At 39.3% G+C, this 12,175-nt stretch overlaps 1 protein-coding gene across 1 annotated transcript in view; it reads right to left on the reverse strand.

Annotated features, from left to right (window-relative positions):
• Window positions 1–446: 446 nt before the first annotated feature.
• IQUB (IQ motif and ubiquitin domain containing) overlaps window positions 447–12,175 on the reverse strand; it is a 65,866-nt gene continuing 54,137 nt past the window's right edge. The window contains exons 12-13 of the mRNA XM_089672139.1: window positions 10,925–11,110; window positions 447–827 (exon numbers count right to left, since the gene is read on the reverse strand). Coding sequence (XP_089528265.1) covers window positions 654–827; window positions 10,925–11,110 — 360 coding nt within the window. The 3' untranslated portion in view covers window positions 447–653. The remainder of the gene's footprint in view (window positions 828–10,924; window positions 11,111–12,175) is intronic.

Raw genomic sequence — 12,175 nt, forward strand, 5'->3', positions numbered from 1 at the left:
CATAATTTGTTAGACATGCATTTCTTTTGAATTTTGTGTTCCTATTTTGTCTCTCAGTATTACAAAACACCTACCATTCAATTTTTAGACTGATCATTTCTTTGTGAGTGGGCAAACATTCAAAATTAGAAGGGGATCAAATACTTATTTCCTTCACTTTATATATATATAATATTTGGGGGTTCTAAGTAATTTTCTAGCAAGAAAGTACTGATATTTCCATGTAAATTAAAAGTGTAAGAAAAGGCTCAGTCTTCAAGTGGATATACCCATCTCTGTGAGGGTAAATAATATCCAGTTGGGACACATCTAGCAGTAAAAACCTGGCAGAAGTTCTAGCCATTCTTCACACTATCTAAAACTAAACAAAAATCTATGTTTAGAATCACTGGAATGTCAATATGGACAAGAACTTCCATTACATGGCTAAATCAGCAGTGCTAAGATAAAATATTATAATATTTATTTTTTTTATAACAGGTTTGATAGTTTAACAATCACTGCTCAATGTTTGAGGATGGGAATACAGGACACATAGGATTGTAGAGAGCATTGCTGGAGTCAGAAAATGTTCTGTTATAGAATTACCCAGCAGGGAAAATATAAAAGCAATTTAAAAAAAGATAAACATACTGAAGTGAGTGGAAAAAAGTCTAGGCTTGGAAAGCAGTAGCGATAGGTTTACTAATAACCAGATCATTAACTGCAGACATCTGATTTGAATTCTCCCCATGAAGAAATGGTGCCATCTCTGGAATCTGTGAAAAATAGTTCTTGGCAAGAGTATGTCTGTGCTTGATCTTCCGAATAAAAACAATGCCATAAGCCTGGAAAAGAGAGTGAGAGAAATAAACAAGGACTTTAGAATGTGTACAGTTGTATTATCCTAATTAAATAAGTACAAGTAGCTTATAAATTATATGAATGTGCAACATGTCTTGTGCAATGACTATTATTTTCTCATTAGGATAGAGGCAATGCCAGTTTTAAAGGGAAACTACTGTGAATTTCTATCGTATACACATATTGATTTGTGCTGTTTTCAAACTGTAATTTTCAAAAAAAACTTTGTACTTGCCTAATGTGCCATATTTTCATGACAAGTTTATATATTTTTGCTTTCATGGCTATCTGCAGTCAGCATTCTTGTTACAGTATTACTATATATGAGCAAAACTTTCAGTAAGATACATATAATTTATAAGCACTGCTTGTGATAATTGGGCTGATTTATTTTTTGGCGTAGAGAGTAATACCAGGTGTGTTTATATATGCCCATTATCTCATATGAAAATCTACAATTTCTGCAAAGTGAAAGTGGAAGAAAATCTAACTATTCTTAAAAATATTCCCTCTCCTACTTTCTACCTACCCTGCCTAACCTGTATTTAAAAGATCTCTGTACTTTAAAAGTGGATTTCAAAATGGCAAGTACTCAGATCTTTATTTACAGGTCAGGCAGGATAGGTAGGAAGAGAGAGAAGGGAAGATTTTTTAAGGATATATAGGGTAAGACTGGCCATACATGAATTTAAAAAAATGATTCCAATGTGGATGGGGGAATCACTCCCGTTGTGTTATTATGTTCTGATAGCAGGGGAGACAGAATCTGGCTTTCCTCAATCATTCAAATTTTTAAAGTTCCAGATGACTATATTATTAAGGCACTGTTCTGTAAACCAACATCTAGAAACAATTTTTTACATTCTAAAAGTTCCCATCCCACCAGCCTTATATATGGAATACTAATAGGGCAATACCAAAGGGTTTCTAGGAATTATTCCAGTGATAAATCTATTAAACATGAGGCTATTTTGCTATGTAATAGATGTAGAGCAAGGGACTACAATGATAAGCACCATAGGAGCCAAGGGAATACATTTTCTAAGAATTGTCACTAGATTTAGTAAAAAAAATCTTCCAATTTGTGAGAGATTCTCAACACTGGGAATGGCTTAGGGGATGATCTAACTATTCTGGGATTTATTTCACCTTTGCGCTCCACTACCTTTAAATAGGTCCATAGGTGATATTCTAATCCATCATCATTATTAAAAACATCAGTCCAAGTGTTACGAATTCACAGGTACATATAAATGCAGTTCTTGCACTATTAATGGAAAAATCTTGTATTCCAAACACTTTATAAACTCCAATACATAGGGGATGATTTACCTCCTGATTTGTGATTGTCAGCTTTTATATGAGCAAAACAAAAAGATTTTTCAAAATTAATGATCAATGTTTGATCATAAAATCAGATGTTGTGCCTGGTAATCTTAAACAAATTGCAATTTTTATTTTATGCTTTAATATTATATTTAAAGTCAAAATAAATATTTTTATTTTTACTGTACTGATTTGTATTATAGTTTGTGATCAGTTTTGAATAGTATAACATTGTTCTATTTTTGTTTTGCTGATATTTTTTTGTTTTCTGGCCTTGTTGGTGTATTGGCAAATAACTTCCAGTTTTCTGGTAGGTGTGCTATTGAAGGTGATGCAATTCTAGTGAGGTCACTTCTATTCCCAGTTCCATTGCTGACATCTATGGTATTCCACCCTTCCAGTCCCATCTTGTGAATATATTCCCTTCAACAACATAGTTGACACTGCACTGCTTGAGAAAGTCATCATATTTGGTGACAAAACACATCACAAGATGTGATGTCACAAGCTGCACACTGAACTTATATTTTGTTTCTCTTCTCTGGTTAATTTTGATGATGTTTCAACTTTTGGGGGCTACAATCCATGACTTCCTCCAGATCATTTGCCATGATTCTTTGGGCAAGTAAAATCAAGGACTGGTAAAATAATGACCATGTTTCACTCCTTTGTTTGTTAGCTACGTGATGTGTAAGAAAATATCGCACTATAGAAGTATCATTAGCCATCCTGACTGGCATAATATCCATCGTTGCTTGATTTGATTTACATCGTTGACCTTCATATGTCGAGAGGGAGATCTAGCCCAAGGCTTTGCATGAACTACACCTTAAATTGATTTATGGGTCATTCCATGTACTATGCAGATTAACTTTACTATTACAGGGTGACCTTTATATGTACTACAAAAATCTTGTCTTGTTAACACACATCCATATCCTCATGGTTGTTGAACCATTCCTTGGTGATTTTACATATATTAGCGGCAAACCATTAGCATGAGAATCTATGTAAGTTGATCTATTTTTAAATGATAATTAATTAATTGACCACTTTGCAATAATCTATAGTACCAAATAGTTCAACTGCATGGATAAGCAATTTTGCCAGTCTGGGGATATACACACCCTAACAACATTTTTGTCAAGGCTAAGGAGGATATTTTCTTACTTTCAGTAATATTCCTAAAAGCACGGATGATCAGCTATATAAAAATCTGGTCCAATTAGAAGTGATAAAGCAGGGATGAGAAAATTAGAGATCTATTAGTAAAAGACAGCAACGTTTGCACACATTACATATAGTGAGGCACACATTTAACCGCTTGATCGCCCTAGTTGCTAAACCCTTCCCAGCCAGTGTCATTAGTACAATGACAGTGTATAATGTTATCACTGATCACTGTATTAAAGGCACTGGTGATGTCAGTGATAGTTAGTCTGTTCCCCCAGCATCAGTTTGTATCAGATTGTCTGCCGCACTATCGCAGTCCCATTATAAGTCACTGATCACCACCATTAGTAGTATTAAAAAATAAATAGGTAAAAATTTCAGTATATAAACCATAGTTTGTAGATGCTATAACTTTCACACAAATCAACCAATATAGACTTATTTGGATTTTTTTTTATCAAAGACATGTATAAGAATCCATTTTGGCCAAAATTTATGAAGAATTTAGATTTTTTTAAATTTTTTATTGGATATGTTTTATAGCAAAAAGTAAAAAATATACAGTAGGGTTTTTTTAATTTTTGTTTTTTTTTTCGTTTATATCGCAAAAAAATGAAAAAAAAAAACCCATTGGTGATCAATACCATCAAAAGAAGCCTCTATTTGTGTGAAAAATATACATTTCGCTTGGGTACAGCATTGCGTGACTGCACAATTACGAGTTAAAGAGTAGCGCAGTGCTGAATAGCAAACAAATGGCCTGGTCATGAAAGGGGATGGGAAATCTCCTCAATGGGACACATACGTAAAAAAAAAAAAAAAGAAAAAAAGGGGGTCAAAACCTTTCCTTATTCTATATAAAATGCAAAAAAAATTTGCCTTTACTTACACTTTAACAAGTCTTTATGCTTCAGCACTAAATACAGCATGTGCTCTAATTTATCCCAAAAATATCTGGGTCCCAGAGGCCTGCTAAAAAGATGTAACTTTGATTTTAAAAAATCATTTGTAGTTGATCTCAGTGACAGAACACTGACAGCTCAGGACCATCTGGTTGAAGACAGACAAGATTAACTTTGTGATATAGAACACAGCCAAATTTGTCTAAGTTCACAGGCTACTCTAACTGTGCAAAAGACATTTTCACACAGTTTTGGTGTCAAACTCTGAAGTAATCTGAAATGTTCCGGGCAAGAAAATTATGCAGCTCATCTGCTTGACACATGGCCACTAATGGATCTGTATAATCAGATGCCTCAAGGATGAATCTTGAGGAAGACCACAATCAAGTGGTTCTAAAGGCAGAAGGTTTTTCTTTTATTCTACGCATTAACACCTTCATGCCGACCTCACACAAATATGGGCTTTATGCTGTGGGGCTGCATACTTGCGTATCTCCCTTTGTGCTGGGAGCGCGCCGCACGGCGCGATCCCAGCACAGAGACCGGAGTCCCACTGTGAGTCCCAGGTCCCGTATTAACGATCGGGACCCAGAACTCCCAATTCCAGGTCACATGATCGCTGTGATAGCCTCTGATCAATCACTGTGAAGCCCGCCCCTGTGTTTTCTCTCTCTGAATGGAGGAGAGAGATACATTGTCTCTCTCTCTGTCCTTTCAGAGAGAGAAAAAAACAAGTCTGTAAAATAAATAAATATAAAAAAATAAAGAAAAAATCATCAAGGTTTGATGTAGGTCAGTGCCAGGGTTAGTGTTTGAGTCAAGTAAGGGTCAAAGTTCAAGGTGAGGGTCAAAGGTCAGGGTCAGTATATTTTAGGCAGGATTTTTTTTTAATTAGTATCAGTGTCAGTTAGTGTCAGTGTGTTTTAGGCAGGACAAAAAATAGCAAACTGTGCACTATTGTTGCTGGGCTGTACTAGAGGTACGAATAACAAATAACATACACATATGTGACATTGCTGCGATTGTCAGGAGCAGAATTTATTTCAGGTTATTCTTTGGTGGAATGTTATGGTAGTAACAAGGAAAATACAGGTAAATTAAAAAAAAATTATTATTTTGGGCCAGTTTTCCTCTGATAATAAAACAAAATCAGGAGATATCCATTACCATTCACCACCAAATGAAAGCCTAATTTGTCCAGAAAGTAACAAGGTATAATTCACCTTTGTTTTACCCTTAGGCATGAAAGAGTTAAGGTAAAAAAAACCTTCTGTGTGCAGCTCCCCTCCTCCCCAGGCCCCCTTATACAGAGCCCGATGTTGATCCAGTGCTGTGCGCAACAGCAGCATCATTGCTCTCTCTCCCCTCACTGGCTCAGCAGCAGCAGTGGGAGCCATTAGCTCCTGCTGCTGTCAATCACAGCCAGTAAGGAGGGAGTGGGGCCGTGCCGCACTGTGTGCTTCATTGACACATGGGACACAGCTTGAAGGGGAGCTTGCTATGGGGGTACTCAGCAGGGGTGAGGCCAGGAGTACTGGCAGGAGGACCAAGAGGAGGAGGATTGTGGCTGCTCTGTGCAAAACCACTTCACAGAGTAGGTAAGTATACCATGTTTGTTATAATTATAAGACTTTCACTACATATATTTCCCCATAGGCTACCTGCCCTAGCATTTTGTATGTCATTTATGTCTATTACTAAAAGGACAAATATTAATTTGCCTTTTTTGAACTTCACTTCATCGTTTAAAGCCAATCTCCAGCTATATTTGTATTCAACTTTTGAATAACGTGGAGAAGGGTTAGAACCTCTTTCAGGTTTTTACTGCTGTTTGTTACTCCATTTGTTTTCTCTGGAATTTGGCTTTAACCATCACATTGTAGACTGGATTTTTAATTATGTCGTCACTCATATTGAACAGAGATCACTGACTACATTATCTCCTCTGATCTCAGCCAATTCCATTATTTCTGATCTAGACAAATTCTTTTATTTGCAAGCCAGAGGCCTATACATTAAATGTTACATTCACTTTTATTAAAGAATAAGTTCACCTTTTCTAACATGTTACATGTTATACCCATATTCCGTGTGTAACATGTAACATGTTAGTGCTGCAGCTGCCCCTGCTGTGACAGAAGACCAGGGATCTTCTCCCCATGTTTGCTGTCACAATTAAAAAATAATTCTGTGAATGAAAAACTACAAGTCCCGTCAGCCTTTGCAGCTGTCAGCTTGTAGTTCTCACTCAACTACCATGGTGCTGTTGATTTCATTCTGTCTTCCTGTCTGTGTATATCTGCCTGCTCATAAGAGGTATGAGCACACAGATATACAGACAGGTCTGCAGGAGTCCTGCACGGAACCCACAATCTGTCGTTCGCGTGTGCAATGCTTTCTAGGCTCCTAGTAAAAAAAATAATAAATACACATTTTTATACCTGCAAAAAGATGTCCATTTATAATTTTTTTTAACAAAGGTGAATTTATCCTTTAAATCAGAGTTCTCCAAAGTATGGCCCGCAGGCCACATCTGGCCCTGTTAGGCCATTTTTTACAGCTCACAGCTAGAGTCCTCAGACTCACTGCAGGGATGGACTCTGTCGACTGTGGAACATGAGTTGCATATTCACCCCCGTCAGCATGCACTGCAACCCCTCTTGGTGTCTCACTGTGTTGGGTGCTAGGACCGCCTGCATCCTAGGAATCAATTAAGTGCTTTATTACAGACCTGCTGCCGCTTCCCAGCTCCCCCCCCCGCCTCACTGTTAACCAGTATCCTTCCTTGCCCTGTACAGTGGTAAGGGGGAACTGTGAGATGTTTACAAGTTTGCAGTGGGTGGGGTGGGTTTAATGGGTCTGAATGGGACACACATGTAGGGGGGTGGAAACACTAACATGTGAGGAGGGGATGATGGCTCTGATAGGGACACAAACGTGGGGGAAGGTCTGATGTCTGTGATGACATAAACATGGGGGGGGGGGGGCTGATGGGAACATATACATAAGGGGGGCTGATGGCTCTGATAGGGACACAAATATGCAGGTAGCTGATGGCTCTGTTGGGGACAGAAAAATGCATAGGACTGATGGCTCTCATGGGGACACTAACATGTGGAGGTGGGGGCTCTGATGGGGACACAAATATACAGGGGTGCTGATGGCTCTGATGGGGACACAAACATGTGGGGGGCTAGTGGCTCTGATGGGGGCACAAATATGCAGGGGGGCTGATGGCTCTGATGGGGGCACAAACATGTGGGGGGGCAATGGCTCTGATGTGGACACAAACATGTGGGGGAAGGTCTGATGGCTCTGATGCGGACATAAACCTGTGGGAGGAGGTTGATAGGGACACATACGTTGGGGGGGGGGGGCTGATGGTTCTGATGGGGACAAAATATGCAGGGAACTGATGGCTCTGATGTGGACTCAAATATTCGAGGGGAGGGGGGTGATGGCTCTGATGTGAGGATTCTGTAGGAGACACAAATGTGTAGGGAGACTCTAATAGGTGATGGGGACACAAACATGTGGAGGGCTCTAATGAGGACACCTATTTGCGGGGATACTCTGATGAGTGATGGGGACACAAATGTGTAGGAAGACTCTGATGGGGACACAGATGTATGGGGAGACTCTGATGGGGACACAGATGTATGGGGAGACTCTGATGGGGACACAGATGTATGGGGAGACTCTGATGGGGGCACAGATGTATGGGGAGACTCTGATGGGGACAAAAATGTATGGGGAGTCTCTGATGGGGACACAAATGTATGGGGAGATTCTGTCGGGGACACAGATGTATGGGTAGACTCTGATGGGGACACAGATGTACGGGGAGACTCTGATGGGGACACAGATGTATGGGGAGACTCTGATGGGGACACAGATGTATGGGGAGACTCTGATGGGGACACAGATGTATGGGGAGACTCTGATGGGGACACAGATGTATGGGGAGACTCTGATGGGGACAAAAATGTATGGGGAGTCTCTGATGGGGACACAAATGTATGGGGAGATTCTGTCGGGGACACAGATGTATGGGTAGACTCTGATGGGGACACAGATGTACGGGGAGACTCTGACGGGGACACAGATATAAAGCCCCATGCACACAAGAAGTTTAGCCCCACTGCATGATGCTCCAGCCTTTAGGTGCCAGCAAAGGATACAGGAGCACCATCTAGCCCTGCTGTCAGCAGTCTGTCAAATTCTATTCTTCTACTGTGGATTTGATTATAAATTATTTTTCCGGCCCGCAAATATGTGTAAAATATACAATGTGGTCCCCGAAGTAAAAAGTTTGGAGACCCCTGCTTTAAATATAAGGAGAGTTACCAGCAACAGTTGTCATATGTGTAAAAGAGCTGGACAAAAAACGGACAGTTTTATAACCTACTGTATTGTATGACTGGATATCTTGAAGACACTGGGGGTTCAGCTGATAGTGTGTGCTATTGAGTATCTGCATCCAAGTATACATTATGTAGTATTGCATCCTTTAAAATACAGTATATATATCATTTACAGTGTGTACATGATTATACAAAATGTTTTCTTAGTTGTTAAAACTGAGATGGAGATTTTTTTCCCTACACATGGTGGTTATCACATCCCACTGACACCGTTCACTTTTTCTGTGAATGAAGCAAACATCTTACAGCTTCCCAGAAACCGTGCAACACATTTGGAATGACTTACTTGACTCATTGGATTAATAATTACAACATGCAATAGCTGACTTGCAATGCCCTCTGTTGGCAGAAATGTACTGTTATCAGCAAGCTAATGCAATACACGTTACCTAGACATGTGATTTATAAACGTTTAACCAGAGTTTACAAAGCTGTGATGGTTTTAATTGATCAAAGTAAATCGAGTGTGGCCAATGGCTCTAAAAACATGAGAACAATTTTAAATGTAGGGTTTACCAATAATGCCTAATTACATATTCTGTATGCGTGTATATACTGTATATATATATACAGTGAAGGAAATAAGTATTTGATCCCCTGCTGATTTTGAATATTTGCCCACTCACAAAGAAATGATCAGTCTAAAAATCGAATGGTAGGTGTATTGTAACACTAAGAGACAGAATAGCAACAAAAAAATCAAAAGAAATGCATGTCTAACAAATTATGCACCGATTTGCATGTTCATGAGGGAAATAAGTATTTGATCCCCTTCACATGACTTAGTACTTGGTGGCAAATTCCTTGTTGGCAATCACAGAGGTCAGACATTTCCTGTAGTTGGCCACCAGGTTTGCACACATCTCAGGAGGAATTTTGGCCCACTCCTCTTGGCAGATCCTCTCCAAGTCATTAAGGATTGGTGGCTGACGTTTGGCAACTCGAACTTTCAGCTCCCTCCACAGATTTTCAATTGGATTAGGGTCTGAAGACTGGCTAGGCCACTCCAGGACCTTAATGTGCTTCTCTTTGAGCCACTCCTTTGTTGCCTTGGCCGTGTGTTTTGGGTCATTGTCATGCTGGAACACCCATCCACGACCCATTTTCAATGTCCTGGCTGAGGGAAGAAGGCTCTCACCCAAGATTTGACGGTACATTGCTCTGTCCATCGTCCGTTTTGATGCGGTGCAGTTGTATTGTCCCCTTAGCAGAAAAACACAGCCAAAGCAGAATGTTTCCACCGCCATGTTTGACAGTTGGGATGGTGTTCTTGGGGTCATAGGCAGCATTCCTCCTCCTTCAAACACGGCGAGTTGAGTTGATGCCAAAGAGCTCCATTTTGGTCTCATCTGACCACAACACTTTTAACCAGTCCTCCTCTGCATCATTCAGATGTTCAGTGGCAAACTTCAGACGGGCCTGGACATGTGCTTTCTTGAGCAGAGGGACCTTGCAGACACTGCAGGATTTCAATCCTTGTCGGCGTAGTGTGTTACCAATTGTTCTCTTGATGACTGTGGTCCCAGCTGCTTGGAGATCATTGACAAGATCCTCACGTGTAGTTCTGGGATGATTCCTCACTGTTCTCATGATCATTGACACTCCATGAGGTGAGATCTTGCATGGTGCACCAGACCTAGGGAGACTGACAGTTGTTTTGTGTTTCTTCCATTTGCAAATGATTGCACCAACTGTTGTCACCTTCTCACCAAGCTGCTTGCTGATAGTTTGGTAGCTCAGTCCAGCCTTGTGTAGGTCTACGATCTTGTCCCTGACATCCTTGGACAGCTCTTTGGTCTTTGCCATGGTGGAAAGTTTGGAATCTGATTGTTTGATTGCTCCTGTGGAAAGGTGTCTTTTATACAGGTAACAAAATGAGATTAGCAGCACTCCCTTTAAGAGACTGCTTCTAATCTCAGCTTGTTACCTGTATGAGAGACACCTGGTAGCCAGAAATCCTGCTGAATGATAGGGGATCAAATACTTATTTCCCTCATGAACATGCAAGTCAGTGCATAATATGTTAGACATACATTTCTTTAGAATTTTTTGTTTATATTCTGTCTCTCAGTGTTACAATACACCTATCATTCGATTTTTAGACTGATCATTTCTTTGTGAGTGGGCAAACATTCAAAATCAGCAGGGGATCAAATACATATTATCTTCACTATATATATATATATATATATATATATATATATATATATATAAACACAAACTAAATTAATCAAATAAATAAAATTGTCAAATTACCTGTTCAGCATTGCCAAGTTTTAAATGGGCAGCTGCTTCATCTTTTGTTAAAAGGATACAGTTCCATGGAGACCACTCATAGTATTTGTCCCACCTAACCATGACCAGATCATAAAGGTCATCACAGGCACTGAGAACAGACTGGGCTGCCCAGATATTCTCAACCAGATATTGGAGGTCTTCTTGCTGCAAATAAAATAGTTTTAGCACAATAATAGAAATAGGCTCTAAAGGAGTTTTGCACATTTTTACAGCAGCCCTGAAAAACAAATAAATAATAAATGGAGTTGATATACTAAAGGCAAATAGACAGTACACTTTTCAAGTGCAGGTGCTTCAGAGTTTAGTAATTGAGAGGAAGCTCTTCTGACTTCCATTATCCAATCGTGCAAGCAAAAATGCTGGTTTTTTTATGATCCTTGCAGAAGATTAGGTATTTTTTGCAAAGTGAAGCTTCATCTCATTTAGTAAGCTCTGGAACAATTGCACTTGCAAAATACACAGTTTATTTGCCTTTATTTGCCAATGTGTGGACATATACAACACAAACATTTCCCAACACGTACCAGCTAGCTAGCAAAAAAAATTGTTTCAGGCTAAGTGTTAGAGGAGATTAAATGTTAAGGGTTGACTAGGGTTGGGGTAAACAATTAAACGGTAGTAAACCCAAAATGTAATATATTGCGGCTTACCAATCATTAGATGTGGTAACAGCTTTAGTTCTCTTTTTTAGTCTTTTTGTTTCTGTTTTTACCTGGTTTTCTGGCCAGTAACATACCTCCTGTATGACAGTACCTTTACTCTGGATGAAGGAGTATAGGAACACCCTTAGACAACAGCATTTTTCAGTCTTGGGGGAGAGGAGTGTTAGATTTACTAGTAGATTTACATACACTAACAAACAAGCCAAACTAACACTTATTAAGCAGTTGCAGCAACAGGTTTTTTCCTTTTGAGATGCACATTTTACATATATGAAATTAATGTATTAACCCTTTTAACGGCCACATCTCCAAACCAGCTAGTTCTATTAAAAATCAACCGATTTAAAGGCAGGATCACCAGGTGAAAATAAGGGAAAGAAGAAAACAATGCAGTCATCACATCTAAGAATTCGAAAACTGCAATAAAATAAATGCTTTTGGGTTTAATACCTCTTTCAGTGTTAAAACTATACTACTCCAAGAGAATGACATTATCTCATGACATCAGAGCACATATAAGTGCAGCCCTGACTATAAAAGCATTCAA

Source organism: Staurois parvus, unplaced genomic scaffold (genome assembly GCF_062004578.1).
Source record: "Staurois parvus isolate SC_StPar_1 unplaced genomic scaffold, SC_StPar_1.0 ptg000120l, whole genome shotgun sequence".
NCBI classification, from domain to species: domain Eukaryota; kingdom Metazoa; phylum Chordata; class Amphibia; order Anura; family Ranidae; genus Staurois; species Staurois parvus.